The sequence below is a fragment of the Artemia franciscana genome, chromosome 7 (genome assembly GCF_032884065.1).
Source record: "Artemia franciscana chromosome 7, ASM3288406v1, whole genome shotgun sequence".
Taxonomy (NCBI): Eukaryota; Metazoa; Arthropoda; class Branchiopoda; order Anostraca; family Artemiidae; genus Artemia; species Artemia franciscana.
Genome location: NC_088869.1, coordinates 57,257,711 through 57,281,942, shown reverse-complemented (window position 1 = coordinate 57,281,942; position 24,232 = coordinate 57,257,711). Strand labels below are relative to the sequence as shown.

Genomic DNA, 24,232 nt, shown 5'->3' with positions numbered 1-24,232 from the left:
AATATATTATAGGGTACTTACGTGTTATAGCGACCACATCAAAGAAGCGGAAGTTAGATTATGAGATTTGCTGAGTGGATGCATCGATAACACTTGTGCGAGACGAAGTCTTCTTTTTTGAAAAGTGGTAAAACTATTCCACTGTTGATGCCAAAGCAACTTACTAAGGCCACTCGAAAATAACTTTGATAACAAAGACAACATATTTACCTTAGACCACTTGAGGAACCTTGTTGGGATGCCATCCACTCCTGGAGCTGGGTTTCCTCTCATGTTTTAGCGAATTCCATATTTCTTTACTTGTGAAAGGCTGAACTAGTTTATAATTTTCTTGCCTTAGAGGGAATTCTACCAGGTTCTCGTCTATCATCGACCAACTCAGACTACACATTTCCTCTCTTCCTATCATCTTGCTTTCATTGAAATTTGGTAAGTTTCCACCGATGGGGTGCTAGTCTTGTCATAAGAGTTTGTAACCGATTTTTCATTATTTTCCAAAACTCATTTTTGTTACCATTTCTAAATTCCTTTTTCACTCTCTCCACCTCCTCTTCCTGAAATTTGTGCTTCTTCATCTTCAACAGTTTCTTATACTCTCTTCTTTGGCTTTTATACATGTTATGGAAACATTCCCCTGAACATTGTCTCAGTAAATCCAATGTTTGCCACAACCCTGATGTTGCCCCCGCACATCCACCATCGAAATAAAAATTAACTTCCGCAATTTCCCTGAAACGGAGTAATACCTATTTCATACAAGCCGTCGCCTAATACGTTTAACGCCTGTTCTATTTTTCCTTCATTTGCTAACATTTCTCCCTTCTCTAAATCTGACTGAAATTCATCTCCTGACATTATTCTCTTCCTGACATTGTAGCCTCAGTGGATCTCTATTTTTTAACCTTTTATCGAGTATCTTACTCCTAAAGCCTCCCAATGGTCAATATAGTATTTTTTTTCTTTTTTAACAATTTAAAGATATTCTAATGGGCAGGTGATCAGAACCCATGCATTTCGGCTCTTCACTTGCACTGGGATCAATAGAGCGAATTATCGGGGATTAAAAATATTACAAATTACAGTATAATTATTATATTCTATTCTAATATTTATTATATTTAAATATTACAAATGTTGTTTATCAAATTTTTGATGTTGTAGTTTATCATGGAAAACTATTTGTAACTTGAAATCGTGATGTTTTTACTGCTTTGAAACAATCGCTTGATATCGACGAGAGTGGTCACTTTTAAGATGGTATTCACCACGGAGTGAATTTTCCTGGAAATAGTACTGACAGAGTCAATACGGAATTCCCCTATTCCTTTTTTAAATCCTGTTTTTATTTTATTGGAATTTTTTGAAATTACGTAAGCGTATAAAAAATTCAGTATGGAATACTGTGAATAAAAAAGAATTAAACCTTAAACAACAAGAAATTACAATAAGCAATTATCCTAAACTTAAAGCATGGTCAGTTAATACAAATCTTTAGAGATAACATTACTTCATAATAAGCCAAGGTACTGCAAATGATTCTCTTATTATCTCTGCTAGGAAAGTGGTAACTTGGTAGTAACCTTCAAAATGGTCTGGAAGCAGGGTATCTTAAAGCTTCTACAGCTCCCAAGAACTCTTGAGTGCTTCTACAGCACCCAAGAACGTACAGTTCTCTGTACACAAAATCCTCTTCAAAGATAGAATTAGAGCTAATATTTTCTTACTGGAAAAACTTTGTTGGGGGAGGGGAAAGAGATACCTGAAACCTGGTCAAAAAGTATATGCATTAGAAGGGGAAGTCAGATCCTAGCCAAACTTAATGTGAACTACGAGCTTGGCTCATAGCTTTACTATCACCTTTTCAATGTCTACAAGTGATCCGACCTGTGTGGAAGGGGAGGGTGTAACAAAATATCAATTTACAAGTCTAGTTTTTAGTCTTTAGGACGGCAAAACTATAGGCTGTACATTAGTGCTGCCTAAACAAATAGCCATATGGCTTCAGTGTGTTTGTCTCCTATCAAATTCGGATGGAATGTGTGATCTTAGAAGCTTCGGAGGTGGCTCATTCGATTTGTTCGAAAATTGAACATTATTGTGCCTTTTTTAAGAGTATAAAGTGAGCTGACTTCACCTTTTTGCTAACCCTGTCCCTTAACCTTCAAAGACATCGAATCAAGATTTTGAGGTAGCCATTTTGTTCATAATAGTCAAAATGTCCAACAAATATGTTTTTGGGGATAACATGAGAACCCACTGCCCCTGGGACAAGGACCATCATAGTTGCCGTTTTAACTTTCATGGATTTTTCCTTGGGAGATCATTTTCTGGGACTAGAGAATCATATTCTTTGTTTAGGGGAAGATAGGAGGCCCAAAAATGGGCCTAAAAGTTTTTTTGTCCCTGATTGGTTTTATTTCGAGCAATATCTTTCAGATCGTTCGCTGTACTTCCCTGTTCATTCGCTATCATTAGATGGCTAATCAAGATATCTTTTTTTTCTGTTGTCGTTAGTGTTATGATAATTAAAAACACAGTAATCAAATGAAATTGTTTTCAGTAAAGTGCAAAAGACGATATGACCTTTAGAAGGCTTAGAGCGCTAGCATTAGTCGTATTTGTGGTTATTGCTGCTCATTAAATTTAATCATACAATTTGCTCATTAAGTTTTTGAATTAAATGTATGTTTTGATCTTGGCTCACCGCACATGAATAATTAAAGCGAAATTTGCATAATATTTTTTTTATCTAAATGTCTTTCTCATAGTTCTTTGATCGGACGGTTTTGATAAAAAAAGGGGTGAGGGAGGAGGCCTAGTTGCCCTTCAATTTTTGGCTACTTAAAAATGCAACTGAAACTTTAAATTTTTTTTACGAACGTTTTTGTTAGTAATAAATATTCGTAACTTACGAATTAATTTACGTAGCGAACTTCTATATTTGTATATTTTTGTTACATATATGAGGGGGTTCGCCCCCTCGATAATACCTTGCTCTTTACACTAAAGCTTGAATTTTGTCTCAAATCTTTAAGAATGACCCCTGAATCACAAAGGGCGTAGAATAAATAGTCGAAATTACTGAAAATACTTTAGAATAAAGAGCGAGGTATTGAGGGGGGAGACAAACGCCGTTGTATACGTAGTAATTTCTATTCGTTTTAAGTTTTAATGCTGCTCCTTACTTCCAGTTGAAAAAACCTATTTTTCTTTATTTATTTTCTTATTGTTCTTTTAAACAATGCTAGAAAATCCTGCACCCCTTCATGGAAATTTGCTTCCCGTAGAAAGATCCCTCCACGTTCTTGCCTCAGGGACTGTGGGTGTTTGTGTAATTTCCCCAGGCACATTTATTGGACCTTTTGACTTTGGACGTTAACTGGTGGGGTTTGAAAAAAAGACACAGGATGGGGTTTGGATGCCCTCCACAAATCGGCTGCGTTACTACATACAGTCAAATAATCTTCCAAGCGTAAAACTACCACAAATCATTATCAATAAATAAATCATACTCAAAACGAACAGAAATTACAATAAATAGCCGAGTCAAACTCAAAAACGAGCAAAAAGTATTATGTCTAGGGCTGATAGCCCCCGTGCCTTCTCAAAAAGCTTCATCAAGTTTAGTCTTATCCATCAAAAGTTACGAGCCTGAGAAAAATTGCCTTATTTTAGAAAATAGGGGAAACACCCCCTAAAATTCATAGAATCTTAACGAAAATCAGACCATCAGATTCAGCGTATTAGAAAACCCGACTGTAGAAGTTTCAAGCTCCTATCTACAAAAATGTGGAATTTTGTATTTTTTGCCAGAAGACAGATCACGGATTCGTGTTTCTTTTTTCTTCCAGGGGTGATAGTATCGAACCAGTGGTCCTAGAATGTCGCCGGAGGGCTCATTCTAACGAAAATTAAAAGTTCTAGTGCCCTTTTTAAGTGACCAAAAAATTGGAGGGTACCTAGGCCCCCTCCCACGCACATTTCCCCCCAAAGTCACTGGATCAAAATTTTGAGATAGCCATTCTGTTCAGCTTAGTCGAAAACCTAGTAACCATGTCTTTGGGGACGACTTAATCCCCCACATTCCCCGGGGGAGGGACTGCAAGTGATAAACTTTGATTGTTTATATGTAGTAATGGCTATTATGGAGTGTACAGACGTTTTCAGGGGGACTTTTTTGCGTTGGGGTTGGGGTGGGTCAGGGAGGGGGTTACGTGGGAGTATTTTCCCATGAGGAGTTTATCATGAGGGAAGAGAATATCCATGAAGGGGGTGCAGGATTTTCTATTATTATTAAAGAAAAAAAACAATGAGAAAATAAGTAACATTTTTTAACTTAAAATTTAAGCATTAAAACTTAAAACGAACGTAAAATATTCCGTATATAACGGAGTTCGTCTCCTCCACAGTACCTCACTCTTTATGCTAAAGTATTTTTAATAATTTCAACTATTTATTCTACGTCCTTTGTGATTCAGGGGTCATTCTTAAAAAATTGGGACAAAATTCAAGCTTTAATTTAAAGATCAAGGTATTGACGAGGGGGCAAACCCCCTCATATACGTAATAAAAATATACAAATAAACAAGCCTAGAAAATCTAGGTGCATTTTTTAGAGAGCACCTAGGCATCCTCTCCCCCCTTTTTTTTTTTTTATCAAATTCGTCCGATCAAAACTATGAGGAAGCCATTTAGCAAAAAAATTGATATGCAAATTTTGTTTTAATTATTCAAGTGCGGTGAGCCAAAATCTAAACATGCACTAATTAAAAAACGTTCAGAAATCAAATAAAAAAATCAAGTTTTTTTTTTAACTGCAAGTAAGGAGCGACATTAAAACTTAAAACGAACAGAAATGATTCCGTCTATTAAAGGGGTTGTCCCCTCCGTAACGCCTCGCTCTTTACGCTAAAGTTTTTTATATTGTTTTAAAGAGTAGAGTTGTGACAAAGAGTCAAACTTTAGCGTAAAGAGCCAGGCGTTGCGGAGGGGACAACCCGTTTCATATACGGAATAATTTCTGTTCGTTTTAAGTTTTAATGTCGCTCCTTACTTGTAGTTTTTGCTCGTTTTGAGCTTGATCCGGCTATTTATGGTAATTTTTGTTCGTTTTGTGTTTCATTTATTTATTGATAGTGATCTGTGGCAGTTTTAAGCGTGGAAGATTATTTGGCTATTTTTGCCCATTCTCGGCTAAATGGAGCTCTTTACTTTTCTTTGACAAACTTATTTTGTGGAAGGAGATTTTTAATTTATTTCTGTTTTTCTATTGATATAGTCCTTTTCATGGAAAAAGTAATATTTTATTTTTTTTCAGTTATTTTCTGTAAGAATCCATTGTGTAGGTTGCTATTTGAATGTTGGAGAAACTTTCTCAACAATTTTTAATCCTGACCAAACAATATTTTTTAATTTAATTTTATAGCTTCTGAAAATTACTTGGAAAATAAAACTTAATATCGTTCCCAGAAGATTCTATTTATGTTCTTTAACAACCTGGATACACTTACACTCTTTTGATTTATTTAAATTGCAAAAATAGAAATAGTAATATTAGTATCCCCAAAAGTTTCAACCTAATACCCCCATTCGTTCTCTATTTTTTGCTGAGGTGTCTTATTGGCAACCGTAAACACAATGTCTTTTGGTTTATTTAAAACAACATTTAGTTTTAAGCATAATGTGCCAATAATGGGACATACCTAATATCACCAAAGATATAGTTGCTGGACTTTTCTGCTATGCTGAACAAAATGACTGTCTAAAAATTTTGAATAGATTCGTTTGGAAAGTGAATGACCTTGAGAGAAGGGCTGCTTGCCCTGCAATCTCTTGTTATTCTTAAAAAGGGCACCATAACTTTGAATTGTGAATTGAATTAGCTTCTTTAAAAGTTTCAGTGATATTTCTAGCTGTTATAGAGTGATGCTGCCTATGATACTACTTATATGCCCCTTTGAAAACCTGCATGCACACAGTTTTTTTCTTTAATTGAAACTCCTAAACGTCCCCTAAAAGTTTCATCTTAATGACTTTAGCGTCATTAGCTTGACAAACTGCGTGGGCGTGGTGTGTGTCGATTTAGTTCCCGTCAGTTTTTATATATCCTAATTTTTTTGTCCTAATATCCTTAGTTTTAATAGCAGCAGTAGTAGCTGTAGTATTAACTGTATTAGCCTAAGCTTTAGTAGCAGTAGTAGAAATGGAAGTAGTAACTATAGTAACAGTAGTATGAGTAAAAGTATTAGCATTAGGATGCAAATATTTTCTTTTGGTTAGTTCAACATCCCTCACAACAAGCCCTGTTAGTTTCAACTTCACACACCAAACTGTTCGTAGATATTGCTGTTTCACCTTTTTGACAACCTGCATACAGAGGGTGTGTTCTGATTCGTTTCGTCTTCCCCCATCGAAATTTCTTGAAAATTTCATCTTCGTGCCCTTAGGCATAGTTGTAATAGTACTCACAGTAGTAGTATTGATATTGCTAGTAATAGGGTTGAATAGCGGTATTACTACTAGCAGCAGTAGTATTAACCTATTGCCTTTTGATCAGTTGAACATCCCCTCACCAAGTCCTGGAAATTTGAACTTGTTACAATTAGTCGTTGCTGATATGTCCTTATGATAACCTTATGTTCATATACTTCTTGAAATTTTCATCTCAATGTTCTTAGCCCTACAAGTAGTCGCAACAGAAGTAGTAGTAGTAGTAAATGCAGCAGTAGCAGTAGTATTAACAGTAATGTGTACATATTGCCTTTTGGCGAGATGATCTTCCCCCTGAAGCATTCTCTGAAAGTTTCAACTTAATACCCATAATAAATTCTTAAGATACGCTATTTTGACATTATGGTTGCACATAGCATCTTTTGATTTAGTTCAAATTTACCCTGAATGCTGTAAATGGATTGTTGTGGTAGTTGTAGTAGAATTTGTAGCATGCAAATTTTGCCTTTCTGATCATCTTCCTCATCATTTCCTGAATTTTCAGAATTGATATACTCGGTTATTCCTGTTTTGCACCCTTTGACAATCCGCATACACATAACGTGATTTGATTTAGTTTAACGGTCCTCTCAACATTCTCTGAAAGGCTCACCTGAATACATTTTGTTTTTTTTGGAAAGTAAAGTTCAAACATGCATATCTTTCTCAATAATATAAAATATGTGCAAACAATGAAGAAATTGCCTAACTTACAACCCTTGTCCTGAGGACTGTGAGTAGGTTAACATCCCCAAAGACAAAATTACTGAACCCTTCAACAATGCTGAACAAAATAGCTCTATTAAATTTTCGACCGGATATGTTTTGGGGAATGATAGGCCTGGGGGTGACTTCCCTCCGTTCGCTTTTGAGTCTTAAAAAGGGCACTAAACTTTCCGACTTCCAATGAAATGAGCTCCATCCGATCCAAAGTTTATACAACTTCTCGTTCCATAAAAACCTTATATGCCCTGGGCATAACTTGCAACCCTTTCCCTTGGGCTCTGGGGGATTGTGTGCATCCTAAAGAAATTGTTATATTAATTTTGGACTGGTGACAAAATGGCTATCTCAAATTCTCATTATTGGGAAAAGAGAATGTTAGGGAGGGGGGCTAATTGGTCTTCATCATGTTTAAACTCAACAAAAAAAAAAAAACTTCAAACGAGACTACGACCAGTCGAGAGAAAAGAGACGAAAAACTTAAAATAACGCAGATATTTCGCCTGTATCTAAACTAGGCGTCCTAAGCACAAGATAAAAAGAAAAAAAAAACTAAAAACAAAACGCTTCGGCTTTTTGAAGAACTTTCATCCATCATGTTTGACTCTCAAAAGCGAACCAGAACTATGTATTTCAAATGAAATGAGTCTCTTCTAAAGTTCACACGACCACCCCCTTCCATATAAACTTCATATGCCCATGGGGTATAACTTACAACCCTTACCACCAGACTCTGGGGGATTCTGTCAACCCCAAAGGCCTTGTTATATGATCTTTGGACTATTTTTGAACAAATGGTTATCTCAAAATTTCATTGGATACATTCGTTGAAAAAACGATGTAGGGGGAGGGGGCGGCTGCTCCAGGTCACTTTGACTTTTAAAAAGGGAACTATAATATCTGATTTCCAATCCAAAGACCCCTTTCGGAGTTTATACGACCATCCTTTCCATAAAACCTTATATGCCCTTGGGGCAAAACTTATAACCCTTGCGCTGAGGGCTCTGGAGGTGTGTGTGTGTATCATCCTCAAAGAGATAATATCCCCAGACCTTTCAACTACGCTGAACAAAACGATTATCTCAAAGTCTTGATTAGGTGTGTTCTGGGAATTGATCGGCGTGGGGGGGGGGGGAGGGGTTTGGGAAACTTGTTGCTCTACAATTACTTTTGACTGTTAAAAAAGGCCATTTCAATTTCCAATCGAATGAGTCTTTTTTGAAGTTTCTACGACAACGAATGGGCATCTCAAAATTTCTATCAGATGCATTTTGTGAAAATACAAGGTGGGGAGGGTATCCGCCGTCCTATCACTTTGAATCATAAAAAGGGCACTAGGACTTCTAATTACAAATCTTGTGAGCCCCTCCGAAATTTATGCGACAACCCTTTTCATAAAAACCTTATTTGCCCCAAGGTATACCTTACACCCTTGCCCTGAGGGCTGTGGGGGTGTTGTCATCCTCAAAGACATAATTTCCGAACTTTCAATTACATTGAACAAAATGGCTATCTCAAAATTTTGATTTGATGTGTTTGAGGAAATGGTGGGTGTTGGGGGGGGTTATAAAAACCTTATTTGTCCCCAGGGTATAACTTACACCCTTGCCCTGAGAGCTGTGGAGGTGTTGTCAACCTCAAAGAAATAATTTCCGGACCTCTCAACTACATTGAACTAAATGGCGATCTCAAAATTTTGATTTGATGTTTTTTGGGAAATGGTGGGCGTGGCAGGGATGCTTTCGCCCTCCAATCACATTTGACTGTTTCTAATCGAATGAGTTCTTTTCGAATTTAAAAGCTTTTATATCCTTGTTTTTTTTCAGGGATTTGTATGCGTAACGGAACTCTGCAATGTAATCTCATCTTTATTTCCAATTTGTCTATCAAAAATTGGACCAAGTCATAGCTTGGTGAATCCGCATCTACCACTTGTGACCTTCGGCAAAATTGAAACATGTTTTCAGTCTCCGAAGAAAATAAGACAGCGTCAGCAGCGTATACGAAAATCACGCGAAAAAGAGCGAGACAACTCATCTGATAGTGAAGGAACAAATACAAAAAAGTCGAATTTAAGAATACGTTTTGATAGACGTGATTTTGAATACTTTAACAGGAATATGAAAAGCGAAGATAGTTTATCTGATTCAGAAAATGAAGATATGAATCTTAGTAGTGTTGCCGCAACGAGAGGCAACGCTGTCTTAAATGAAGAGATATCAGCGTATGAGATGTGCGATATTCTGCTCGAAGCCTCCATTGTGGCAATAATGAATGAGAAGCAGAAAAAAGTGAAGAATTACAATTTGCCTTTGCTATGTTTAAATTTTTCTTCTTCTCAGCTTCTCTTATGGGAGTTTCAAAATGCTTCCGAAGGATCTTGCAATCTTCATATTAAACTTCTAAAGCTTTTTTATGCTTGTTGCGACATGTTGTGCCATAATTCGGATATTTTCGAATGTGTGTATGCGAGCGGAATACTGCAGAAGCAAATAGATATGGTCTTTCAAGTGACAGAGTTTCTTGAAGAGCTTAATTTTAAAGATCTAGTTGTTGATACAGTTTGTGATAGAGGACAACCAGTGGTAATTGAAAAATTACAGATTTTCGCTTCTGATTATATTATAGGTTTGTTTTTGATGCTAGAAAAGATAATCAATTCAAAATATGCCGGTGGAAATATTAGAAAATTTGTTGATTTAGTTCACGATATTTTTCCCAGAAGTATGGATGTCCTTGAGCGTCTTTTAAAAGCAGATTATATGGAACAAAACGCCGTTTCGTTTGATCGGCTGCTTAAGGCTTCTTCAAACTTTATCAGTGCCTTGAAAAAATACAGAGACAATTTTGTTCATTCTCAACTTTGCCCCAAGAGCTTGCATAAAAATTGTCCGATCTTGTCTAGTCATCATCACGATATCTTTGGACAGCAGATACGTGCGCTCAAGCTTGGAAATGCTAATTCATGCGTTATCTCCTGGTGTGCCACTGCCCTCCTGTCTGTCTTTGATAAATGTGATGAAAAATGGGGAGGGAAAGTTTTGAACGCATTGAGGAGCTGTGGCCTTTGCTGTTGTCTTGAAACGAAAACGGTGTTTGAAAACGTAATGAAAAAGATTCGTGAGGCTAAACCCGAAGGATTTGGTTACTTCCGATTTCTTCTGTTTCTTGCACGTGAAACTGGTTTATGCTGTGATGCGAATCAGACTTGTATTTCCTGCAAAGTTAATGGTGGACTTATCACCCCTATCCATGAATCTGAAGCAAGTGAGAAAAAGGTTTCGTTTGCAGAAAGATTTTCTTTCTTTCAATCGTACTATGATTTAATCCTAGAATCCAATGACTCATTACTTTTGGCCGTTCTAGAGCATCTAAAGCAGTTTTCACAAGAGGCCACACAAGGGGCAAAACAGGGTCTAATCCTTCGCGTAATCCTACCATCTTTGTCATACTTTAAAACATTATATGTGAACTCAGGGAAGTACGAGTCCATTTTGGAGTTGCTTCTTCGCATCCTTGCCGTTGCCCTAAATTACGACATTATTCAAAGTGAGGAAATTGACTCGCATATATTCAACCGAATTTGTGATCTACTTTTAAGGCCCCAATTCAGTAAAAGCTGTGCACGAATTTTACATTTGGCAACGCTGTTAGAAGTGAAAAACGTAGATTTTGAAAATAGTTCCAAACCCTATACTGAGCTGCTGTTGGCAATATCTGATTTTCACTTTACAAAATTAATTGAGGCTTTTGAGCACGAAGATATTTCAATATTTTACTATGAATTAAGTGGAGATCGACTGAAGGTAGGATCTGAAGATATTGGCTATAATTCTGATTATGAAAAGCAAGAGAATAAAATTAGAGTCAAATTTGGTGCTATTCCAGAGGAAGATTCAGCCACTGAATCTGCTATTCTACCTTCTGATCGGTAAGTAGATGGCCTGCAAGACCTTTTGCTCAATAAGAACAGTATGTAATTTTTCACTTCTTGTTGGTTATTTAGAATTTTTTCCGATTTGCTGAAAAGAGAAAAAAAAGTCACATGTTCCTGTTTCAAAATAGTCTACTAATTGTTTGAAAGAAATATAAAATGTAAGTTACTGCAGATTCCTTGTAGGGAGTCAAAAAGCTAGCTCTAGTTTGGTGATTCCAAAGTTGATTTTCTCATTTTTTTTTGCAGACTTCTATTTTTGTGGTATTTTATGAGCGGATCCGCCTTTGTTTGTTTAATAAAACGAACACTTTTATTTGGCATAGGGGTACACAAGTTCATTTGGGGGTGGGGGGTATAGAGGATTTTAACGAAGGGAGGTATAAGAAGTGAAAATCCAAGAATACTTTTGAACCCCCCATCCCTTCTTGGCCAATGTTTAAATATGCTATACATTATTTTCCGGATTTTTTTTTTTTATTCTGTTGAGAAATAAAGTAGTATTCAGTTTTTAGTGTTCACTTTCTATCACAATTTTTCTTTAATGTAGGCTAAACAATGTGATAGATAATGAAGCGAAATTAATTAATTAATTATTAATTAATTATTATTAATTAATTATGATAGAGAAGATTGTTTTTGATCAAGTGGATGGGATACAAAAACAAAACATTAGAATATTACAGACACGTGATAACGCTAAATCGACACGAAACAGGGTGTCACTTCACCTCTTTGAGACAGAACAGGGTGCTACTTTGAGGCAAAAAAGGGTGCACCCACCAAACTTCACATAAAAATCGTCACTTTGTTTTAATTCTATTGGTTCGTTGCATTCTCTATAATGTTGCAAAATCACTTGCCTTAAAAAAAAAAGTAATCTTTAGTGGGCATCACGAAACCAACTTAACTAATCTGATCTCCCATCTGGGTATCTATTGCATCACATCATTGTTTTAAGATTAGCTATTAGTTGGTTGTATCTCACCAACGCTCTCGATGATATACAGCATAATTGATTATTATTTGACTCGTGCGATTGTTTTGACTTGCATTGTTTTTCTTATATTTAATATTGTTTTAAATGCGCTTCTTTTGTATCTATGTGTTTTCTTTTTTTTACTTGACTTTATTATAATTATAGTGGGTAAAAAAATCAATTATTTTTGTAAGTGTGGTGATCTTGACAATAACCGTTCCCGCTGTCATAATTGCATCCTCAATCCATTTAGAATTGTTTTTTTTATGCGCGTTGTAATATGTAATTTTAATCGCTCTCGGAGCATTGTAATACAAGATCTTTGGACACAATAAGAAAACGTATACAATATTTTTTAGCGAATAGCAGATAAATTTCTCTTTTTTTTAGACTGGGCAATAATGTTTGCTTGCTAACTTATCCATGTGCGTTTTTGTCGTGGTATGAATAAAGGAATTTCTAGTGTCTATTGACATTCTTCATTTTTATTTCCTGCTTCTTTGTGGGATCTTGACAATTCCCTTCAAATACGGAAACTGTGCATTTACCTAAACGTTAACGTATGAAATTGAAATTTGCAAATCGTCAGTCGGGTTTTAAAAGGTCGTATATCCCTAATCGGAAATTTTCAGAAGAGCAAAAAAACCTCACAACTTTTTTATTTCCCCTCCGACAACCGTAAAACAGAAACGGATTAATGTGTATCGATTTTACATATCAATTCGTTTTTGGTTCAGGGTTATCGGAGGGGAAATAAAAAGTTGTGAGTTTTTTTTTGCTCTCCTGAAATTTACAGTTATGGAGATACGACTTTTCGATGACGAAACATTTAGTGGCAATGAGTAAATTTATGGTAAGAATGCCTGAAGAAATAAATTAAGATTATAGGTAGCCTAAATGAGGAACAGAAAAAGTTTGTTGTGTAAAAGTGTGTCCACAAAAGTTATCATTTTAAAAATGGTTTGATACTGCCTCCGGCTCAAAATATTATCTAGATTTAGATTGCAAAAGCCAATGTGAGACAAGTGGATATGATAATTCTTATTATATCCAGTCACTGGGTACGAACAGACGTTCATAAATGGAGATGTTAAAAGAGAAAACATTTTAATATAAGGTTTAGATGCCCATAAAATGCACAATGTACGAAATACAACACTATCAGCAGTTAATTTAATGGAAGGGGGAATTAAACAAAAAGAAGAAAAGCATCAGAGAAGTGTAAACGAGTGCACAGTTCACCGAGTTATTAATTCAATTTATTTTCATTGAGTTTGAAAAAAATTAGGTAATTGAAAGACTTTTTCTAAATAAAATCTGAGATTCAGAATTAGTGATATTGAATTATGCAAACTTCTGGATGTGGCAGAATGCATAATCAGTTAAAATGTGAATTTGATTGTAATACAAGTTTGCTGTAGTTCAACATAAGGTATATCATCTTTAATATCCAACGTATTTGAATCCAACATTTTTGAATTTGCTTTGCATTTTGGATTGAGAACGTGGAAAAGTAGATGCATTTTCGGTTTTTTAAGAAAATTTGTTCATTCTCAAAGTAAAAAGTCTCAATATTGTTCTACTTCTGGCTTGGTGAATAGATGGATCTGAAACTAAAGAATTCAATGATGCTAGTAACTTGTCCTCTTGCTGTAAGATACAGCGGTTGGCTTGTCGCAAAATTGCATGTTGCACAGGGAACATAAATCTTGAAACAAATGATAATCATTACTTTTAATTGAAATTAGATGCTACAGTTATACTATACCCTCTGCAGTATAGTTATAATATAGTATAGTATACTATAGTCTACATTATAGTATATTGTACAGCTTAGCTGTTACTAATGGCGAGTGAAAAAAAAGTTATTCTGAAATCCAAAAATATTCTAGACAGGAAGTCTCATAATCCTCATAGCCATTGATGCAAGGACCATAGAGGAGGAGATCAGTAAACGAAGCAAGTGCATTTTTAGGTTACTATTTTTATTTTTGTCAGTGATCTTTTCGGCTTATTTCAGTGGAGGATCCCCCCCTTGAGTATGTAGGGTTATATTCATTAACTGTATATTATTAAGAAAGTTTGAGTAAAGATTGAACTGTTGACGTACCATTTATTACAGAATTATAAAGATGCATAATAATTAAAACCCTCTGTAAGGAAGGCGATAAAAATGAGTCTAGTAATTATAGTGGCATTAGCTTGTTTTTTTTTATAGGAAGCAAATTACTAGGCATGATGATGCTTCTTAGACTTAGAGATACTATAGATAAAGCCTTAAGAGAAGAGCAGTATGGTTTTAGGAAGGTTAGAGGACGTGTTGAATAATTTTTCACTATTAGATTAATAATTGAAAAATTCCCGAGTCATTAAACGCCTTTAATTCTAAGTTTTATAGATTATAAGCAAGCGTTTGATTCAGCTGATAGAAGAGCTTTAGAGAAGGTCCTCTCATTGTATTGTGTTCTGTACCCATTTATGTGGATAATTTTGATAGACTCTGTCCTAAGGAGCACAGTAAAGCCATTGGGAGAGCAGGGAATCAAATGGGGGAGAAACACTTTCTTAGATTTAGATTACGCTATTTTGGGCGTCCGAGATAAAAAATGTTTGCAAAATGAATGAATTTTTAGAGGTTTTGCGAGTTCAAGGTGCAAGAATAGGTTTAGAAATTACTGTTTAGACTAGGAACAAGCGAAGGTGAAGAGAAGGAATTAAGGTTGGGTAACGAAAAGATCGATCAAAAGGACAGCTTCACTTACCTAGGTAGTATTATTAAAGACGGTGGGTGCAGTGAAGATGTTAAAAGTAGAATAGCCAAGGCCCAGGGTGTTTTTTCACAGTTGAATAATATTTGGAAGAATAGGAAGGTATGTCTGTGAACCAAGATTAGAATATTATAAGCTACAGTGATGACAGCGGTCAATTATGGTTCTGAAGCATAGGCGACATCCAAAATGTTGGAGGATTTACAAAATATTTTCCAGAAAAAATACCTCCGGACTGTTTTGGGTACCCGATTGACTGACCGTATCTCAAACAGTAAGCTGTACGAAAAATGTGGTTGAATCACATTTCCTAGGGCAATAATGAGAGAAAGAATGTGATGACTAGGACATGTTTTGCAGACTAAGGATGACAGATTGCCAAAGATTGTCTTTGTCGACGAACTATCTAGGGCTAAACAAAAAACAGGTTGTCCTCGAATGGGATGGGAGGATGTCGTAAGGAAAGAATTAAGGAAAATAGCAACCTCTTGGGAGGGTGCAAAGAAGGAAGCTTTAGATGGATTGGGATGAGCGTAGGAGCGTGCATAGCTGTGTTGGCCTCAGACGACTTGGCGCTGAGTAGGTTGTTAGTAGTAGTAGTACTGGTCTTCTGGCTTTTCTTACCCACTGCTCTTCTGATCATGTTAAACTCTAACGTTAAAGTTTAAGTAAGAATCTTCCTGTTTCTTTTCTTGCCTTCAACAGATTTTTTGTTCAATCATAAACGATTAATATTACAGTCATTTTTTGAAATAAAATACTTTAGCCAAACAACTAGGCTACTGAATTGAATAATGGAAACTATTTCACTAGCTTTTATTACTTTTTCATGTGTTACTAAACTTTAAAACTAATTTGGCTTGTTATAGTGAGTTGTCCGAACACGAATCCCAGCCAGAGCAAGAAGAAGCAGAGAAAAAGGTCATGCGCATTCTCTACGTCAATCCAGATGCCCTACACCTCACTTTTGTTGATCATTTAAGAGTGGCGGGTGCTGTTTGGGAAGGTAGAGAATCTCTAATGTTCTTTTTTAGAATTAAGTATAAAAAATCAAGTTAAAAAAAGTTAAGAGCGATATTAAAACTTAAAAACGATTGGAAATTATTCCCTAAACGGGAGAGGGGAATTTCTACTCCTCAACCTCCTGCTTTTTACGCTGAAGCATTCGTTTTTGTAAGCAATGCTTTAAGAAAGACTGGCAAAGCAGAAGAGCAATTGGAATGGAATAAAACAATTCTCCAAAATGTTTCAAGAATTTAAGCGTTTACTGATAAGTATTTGCTTGGAACAACACAATTCTCACTAGAAATATTTTGAAAGACAATTGATCATACTTTTAATCTTAGATGCTTTTAAAGTAGTACTACAGAATTTTAGCGTAAAGAACAAAAGCTGAAGGAGGATTATGGAATATTTTCTGTTTGCTCTAAGTTTTTTTGTCCCTATTTGGTTTTATTGAAAAAAGCTGTTTTTTTAAGCTCATAAAGCCTCACATGGCGTCATACAATTTTGGTACGATTAGAGCTTTTTGAGGGAGCTGTTCGTTTTCCATTCCTTATAGGACGTGTATTTCTTTGTGTAAAATTTTAAGTTCGAATGATTTAAATAAATTTTGAAAATTCGGAATGGGTAAAGAATCAGGTTTTAGATATCTACGTTACGTCCAGAACGGGAAGTTTGGTTTTGAGACATATACTCTTGAAAAAGCAGATAATATGTGTCGTTATACTAAGAACTGATCGAGGCATTCAAACCAAGTGTACTACTTTCGTAGCTGCTGGTAGTTTTTTTCCTTTGGCTTTTAAAGCAGAAAAAAAATTATAAAATCTAGTTTATAGTTTCGCCCTATTTTAGTTAGTCCGATGTCAACGGGCCCGTACTTAACTCTTTTGTTATCTACTTTGTCTATTCGCCAATTATTCTTATTTTATCAGTATTTAGTAAAATCTTTGAAAAGGCTATGTTTTCTCGTCTCATTGCTTTTCTAAGTTCTAAACATTTTCTTCATGATTTTAAATTGATATTGATGATCTTCGCGGTTTCCGAATGAAGATGCATGTTCACTCCGCCGAACATGCTTGTATGACAATTTTGTACATTCTGTACAGGTCATTGTATGACCTTTTGAATTTTGTACATTCTGTACAGGTCATTGTAGGACCTTTTGAATTTTGTATATTCTGTACAGGTCATTGTATGACCTTTTGAATTTTGTACATTCTGTACAGGTCATTGTATGACCTTTTGAATTTTGTACATTCTGCGTTAGATTCGGGATCAATTCCGGCTGCTGTATTTCTAATTATTCGTAAGGCTTTCGTTTCCTTAACCCATGAAATTCTTTTACTGAAATTGTATCATTTTGGTATAAGGGGTAATGTATTTTTTTTGGTTTCAGTCTTATTTGAATGATAGGCTATATAATGATTGATCCACTTTTCCGTTCACTCTCAAAAGTGAATTTTGGTATCCCTCAGGGATCAGTTTTAGGGCCTGTGCTATTTTTGACGCATATAAATTATATTTTTTATGTTGTAATAAAGCATAAGTTTGTTAATTTCTGCAGACTTTGTCATCCTAAACCTTCCACTGCCCATAGTGGCAACTATAGTTCTATCCTTGTTTTACTGATGACAGCACACTCGACACTTGGGGAAATTGAAAATAAAAGCTCCGTTTAATTCTGAAAAATTTGTTTGAGAAAGTAATTTTCTTGGCTTGATGCTAATTATCTTATCCTTAATTTTTTCTAAGTCCAGTGTTTTTCGCATTTTTCTCAAGTTTATCCCCAGTAATCTGAAATTCGGCAGCCATATGAGACAAGTCATAGATCTAAAGATCGATATGTTCGTTTTTTGGGCATTCGTGTCAATGAAAACCTGTCTATCAAACGTCGCATTGACTTGACTAAAATGATGATATGCGGGAGTCTCGGAAGCTTAAACATACTTCCTGGATCAATTTTGGAAATCCTTTTTCACTGGTTGATCCAATCTTACGTTTTTTACTGTCCAATATTATGGATGTCAACCTTTCCTTCTCAGGATGTCATGGATGTCTATGGATGTCAACCGTCACTTGTGATGGATGTCTATGGATGTAAAACCTCAATTAGGAAACTAACTGTTCAGGAGTTATCCAAGACGTAGAAATAACAGTTCATAAATACCTCAGAAGTTATCAGTTTACTCGACCTGGAGTCACTGTGTATATTCTTTTGTGTGCATCTTTTACTTTTTCTCAGCTTCATGGTGACCTTCCTCAGCCCCTAAATTTCCGCCGTCTTTTACCTCTCATCAAAATAATCATCATCTTTGCAATATAAAAAGACATTCAAATTCTTTTTACTCCTTGTGTAAGGTCAAATTTCAATCCTTTAATGGCGAGTCATATTATATAGAATAAGTTGCCTGAATCAGCTGGATGGCGCCACTCTTTCTGGCTTAAAAAAAAATCATGAATTTTTGGCTTCTTAGAAGCTATTTTTATCTATTTATTTTTGTCTTATATATTATTATTTTATTGGATTATATTTAGTCTACTTAATTAATTTAAGCCATTCAGTCTACACAGTTTTTATGTTCTATAGCTTCTATTTTATTTGTATTAATCTGCTTATAATTATTATTTTTTACTCTTCTCTCCGTGAGTAAATAATTCTATTTTTCACTGACTTAGTGACTCCTTTGTCTTGCCCTTTCTTTGCAGACCAATCAGCCTCTGGGAGAATAGTAAAATACAATATTGTATTTGTAGTTCATAATGAACAAATCTTATATTATCTCATAGTAAATCGTTGGAGTAATTTATATGAATACGGCTAAACTTCAATTGTAGTTGCAGCAAAAAAAAAGTTAGTCTCTAGCCAACGACAACAACGAGTCGCTTAAGACAATTAACTGTAATTCCCTGTATTAGTTTAAATTTGTGAAGCCTCCTCCTATCGCTAAGGCAGAAGTAAATGCTTTACACTTCATTGAATGTGAAGCCAGAGTAGCCTGTGAAATGTGTTCAGGTTACTAAGGATGCCCAGGAAGGGTGCATCTGAGCTGAGCAAAAGGGTGAGAGGTTCAATTCAGAAAGGTCCAACATTTTCTGTTCGTAAGCTGAGTTGCTACATCCCTCGGGTCGCCCGGCGAATATTGCCGAAGTATGCTAATAATGGTCGTGTATGGTAGAAAAAAGGAACAATCCCATGTAGCTCAACCAGTGTTGTGCCAAGTACTTCTTTTTTTACTTAAGTACAAGTACCAAGTACTCAGAGAAATTTTTACTTAAGTACAAATATTAAGTACTTCTCTAAACATCTACTTAAGTAATAAGTAGTTTTGAAAAAGCACTTCAGTACTTAAGTACTCAAGTATCTCGATTTTACTTCAGTATTTAAGTACTCAAGTACTAATGTTTTACTTACAGTAAATATCATGCAAAACACTTCTTTAATATGCGTTTCCTTTCCAAGTAGACAAGATAAGCAAGGTTTTGCCGAGAAATCGACCGCTTTTCAGAAAAACCGATAGTTTTCATGAAAAAAATCAATTGGTTTCATGAAAATCGAATTTTACTTCAGTTAAGATATAAAAAGAAAATAATTTACCAAGAACATTCATTACAGCTTCATCATAACTTAACTTAATTTCTTAGTTGCTCCTTTCAACAACAGAAGCTTTTCAAACATACCATCTCCGAGCATGTTTCTTTTTGGAGTAAAAATTCCAACACCTACCGAAAAAAGTCGTTCTGCAGATGCAGATGAAGGAATGATACAGTTGCACTTCCTGAAAACTTTCATTACCCTTGGGTACACTTTGAGCACAGATAGTTTCTTTCGCTTCTCATTCAAATATGACAAACCTCCACCTTCATAGAATTGGTTTCACGGCCACGGTTGCCAGAACCATCACGAGTCGTTTCTTTATCACTAAGATCAAAGTTTTCATCTCCAGACACTAAGGTTTCCAACTGTTTGGTTAACCAAACTCTTGGAAAACTATAGGTTCTATCACTATCTTAGCTCTTTGACTATCTACCTTGGTTCTACTGCCCTAGCAATTTCGCATGGACGGATAATGGATAGACACATATATTAACAAATGAACTAACGACATTTTTATATAATCCTAATCTGGGGGGATTAATGTCAGGTTTGCTTCTCACTCAATCCGACTATCTGTCTTGGCTTTTTCTACAATTAGCCATGACTTGATGCCCACAACTATTCCATTTTAATTCAAAATCAACGAGAATGAGAAGAATGGGAGGCAAACAAGCGTCTAAAGTCAAAACGGGGCCATTTTGCAATGAGTGTCAGGCAAGGCAATTGATTCAATTTATAAACTTAGACATTTGCACTATTAAAAAAGTTAATTTAATGTTAGCTGAACAGCAAGTTGACATAAATTTGCTAGGGGAATAAGCGTCCAAAGCCTACAAGGGTCTCCTATCTGCCTTGAAAGTTATGCAAGTGAACCCAATTATAAGCTAAGACAATTGGGCTTACAAAAACTGATCTGTCTGTGCTTGTGTCTTGGGTTTGACTGTCTAGGCTTTTTCACAAGCTCAGGTAGTTTTACAAACAAAAATGCCCAGATAGTCAGTAAAATGGTATTACCCCTGAATAGGCAGCCGAGGAAAGAAAAAAAGCAAAAATTTTCATTGATTAAAATTAAAAATTTGCAACCGGAACCCCTGCCGATAATCCACAGACCTTATATGAGGGGATCACTATAGATACTGCACCATCCTTATGAATTTTCCCTTTATCACAAAAAACCTTTCGTTCAATATACATGGTAGTTCCGTCATGATAGCGTCCTTTTTTGGAATTTCGCGCCGGGCCGGGAGCCGCTGCTCTCAAAGACTAAAATCTATTCATCCGCTAACATATAGGCAGCTCAATTCGTCGCATCAGCCCTGCGTTATGCCGGTATAATTGTTCTGTACCATGAAGAAAGTACTTGAGTACTTAAGTACCCTTAAGTACTTCGATTTTTTACTTAAGTATAAGTATTAAGTACTTTAGAAATTTTTTACTTAAGTAGAGTACAAGTACTCAGATTTTTTACTTAAGTAATTACTTAAGTACTTTTACTTAAGTATTTCCCAACACTGAGCTCAACCCTGATCTGATAATCAGGGAGATGACCTTTCGAGACCCTTTGATCAAGGATAATTTAAGTTGGAACCTAGAGCTAAGCCTCTGAGATAATTTAAAGGTTGTACTAGACGGATACAGTATCTGTCTGAAGGCCAAGTAAGGGTCAAGGAGGAGATCGAAGCTATCCCTCAGGTGGTTTGTCAGAAAGTCAAGGACAACTCTGTGCCGTGCCTAAAGAAATGTGTGGAATTCAATTTGGGTCATCTTGAAGGTATTGCTCTGAATGAAACAGAAATTCCCCAGAATTTCAAGACAGGACATCGATTTTTAATAAACTAACAATGAGAACAAGGTGTTAAATCTTCAAAGGCTCCTTGCCAAGAAGGGGAAACCCATGCGTTTTAATAAAACACTAAATCAAAAGGAAAAAAAAAGTTTATCAAGATTGAAACATCATTTTTCAAAAAAAGAAAAAAAAAAAACATAATGATGAGATACATCAAGCTCATTTGTATCCGGCATAATGATATTTTAGATGCGGACCAGCGGACATGTCTAAGAAGATTCTAAAAGATTACTTAAAAGGGAAAGTGCACAAGTGATTTAGTGAATAAAAGCTCTGTTCAAATCTTGAAAGATATAGAAAGTCAATAAAATGTTTGTCTATGGCGACAATAATATTTTGCTGAACGACTAATTTTTTCTTTTTGTTTTTTTTTATTTGGGGGGGGGGGGCTAAAACGGGGGGTGAAGGAAAGAATGAATGGCCTGAAACTCGCAAAAAAGGTCACTGAGCCCAAGAAAACATAACGTAAGAAAACTGGTTTAGTTTGAGGGGAGAAACCCACAAAAAAGGCTTTTTTGTGTTTGGGTTTAAACTTTTATTCTTATGTCCTCGGGCCATGGGAACCCAATGCAGAAGACAAGATATACATTTTTGTTTTATTTCTCAAATAATGAGGGCAGAAAAAGGGCCAAAATACATTTTTCCTGAATAACTAGAGACTTGCAGCCGTAAGTTTCTAGTCCACCTGCCTCAATGGCTTGTTGAAGCATACATATGGAGGTCATTCCTAGGCTGGTCCAAATTATGTGTAAAATTTTAAATTTTATGCCTAGAAATGCATTTATGTCTTAATGAAATTGTAAATTTAAATTTAACAATCTCTACTTTTTTAGCCTTGGTGTTAAGCATGCTCTACTCTCCGCGGCTATTGGAGGTCGTTCGAATTAGACCAATAATGAAGAAGGTTTTGAGACTTGTTGGTCATCTGCTCTCACATATCCTAAAGAACGAAGAGACAGACGATTTTGGCCTGTTCGAAAGTTTTTTGGTTTCAATCCAAATTTGTGGACCCTTTCATGTCTTTCCAGGTGTGTTATCCCCTTTGGCTCGTTCGACTCTAATCTAATTTTATTACTACAAACTTGCTCTAGTATGACCTTATTTAACTGTGTAATATAGTAAAATAGGGATTTACTGGCATCGTGAATCCTTGCTCTTGCTTGTCCTACCCCTACTGGTTAAAACCCAGGTCACACCCATATTTACTTCTTATCAAGCATGGTCCATACCATCTTGACTTCAAGTTGATTTGGGCGTGTTTTGAGGTTGTGTAACAATTACTTGGAAGTATATGAGGGCCAATGCAAAACGCACCCATATTTTTTACCAAGCAGGTCACGTAAATGACACTGGAAATATAGTTTTGTCTTAAGAGAGCGTTTCTATGCGTTGAATGGAACTTTATACGCTTTATTTTAGAGAAATAGTTCAAATCGGCTGTGTATTTTGGAAATTTTTGAGGCTTTGGGTCAAAAATCTTTTTTTGTTCTTTCCTATGAAAAACTAAAATCTGTAATCTTGTCGTTATATTTTGAATGAAATACACCTGAAAGCCATATGTTAAAATTTTTTTTTCCATAGTTGCTCCTTTTTTTTGTTATAGATGCAACGAGACTTGGATATTTGATGCCTGGGTAAAGGAAATGTTTCTATAACAGTAATACGATTCCCGTTGCATACCTTTGTAGCTTAACACAGCATAATTGCAATATTTCAGACATCAATGCTTTCACATAAAAGGAAGGGATAGAAATGAACCCCTCCTGGAAATTAGTTCAGATGCGCCGTTGAAAACGTGGGATGAAACTGCACGTGTTCGTGTTTATTTATTTATTGAACACTCATCATTCACATAACATGATAAGACGGAGTAGAGGTAAAAGAAAAGAAGAGAAAAGCAAACAAATAAAACAAAAACATATGCACAAGGGACCAATTACTGCACTAACTCTTGTCACAGCAACGACAACTAGCTATAAAAGTAAGACAGGAATTAGAACCAAATTCAAATATTACTGCAGTAAATATGGTCATGACACAGACATACAAAAATACTATTGAATCAAAAACAATGAATATTTTCAATGCTAATCATTGGAGAATTCCGATGACAAGGAGGTAACCGAAGCAAATACTTAGTGAACTGAAAGAAAATGGACCGGAGTCTCAGACAATCAGTTCTACCTAACAGCTTCCAAATCGGAGCCAAAACATACAAGATGTTAGGGAGGGCTACAGCATTGAAAAATAGTAGTCGTTGAATCGTAATTTCGCTGTAACAATCGATGCATATGAATCAGATACAGGTGTAAGAGAGGGTCTATGAGCAGGGATCATGTGCAGCGTAGCGACGAACCAACGGGAAGACCTAGATGAACGAGGTAGTCAATGGCTCTAACAGTGGCATCGGGCAAGCGCTAAAAAGAACGGTGGCCCACCTTTCTATTTAAAAAGCACTATTTCTGACTTATCAGCATTGAAGCGAAGGCCAAGTTTAAGATACTCATGTTGAAGTGTGATAGAGATCTCATTCATTCTTTGGAGGGCACAGCTGAGGTTTAAAATGTCATCTGCATAACAAACTAGAGACAGATTCAATGAAGATAGAATTAGAGATGTGGAGCACTGTTCTTGAGCATCCAACACACAATTAATGAAAAGATTAAGAGAAGAAACTGCTCCTTTATGTGCGCTTTCTAAGACAAGAATGAGTTACCTATGCGGAACAGGGGTATATCTTTATCCGGAGGTAGTTTCAGGCGAATACAAAATCAAGAGTAGATATCTCGAAGACAGGGAATCACCGAGGAATTCAGTTCGCGTTTTGCCCCTTTAAGGAGTATAACTAGGTGAATGAGGGATCAAATGTGCGTCTGATATCTTGACTACTGAGAAT

At 35.8% G+C, this 24,232-nt stretch overlaps 1 protein-coding gene across 1 annotated transcript in view; it reads left to right on the top strand.

Annotated features, from left to right (window-relative positions):
* LOC136029512 (lysosomal-trafficking regulator-like) overlaps positions 1-24,232 on the top strand; it is a gene marked incomplete in the record, with an annotated part of 247,841 nt that overhangs the window by 10,097 nt on the left and 213,512 nt on the right. Inside the window, 3 exon segments of the mRNA XM_065707957.1 lie at positions 9,039-11,143; positions 15,763-15,899; positions 22,170-22,364. Coding sequence (XP_065564029.1) covers positions 9,039-11,143; positions 15,763-15,899; positions 22,170-22,364 — 2,437 coding nt within the window.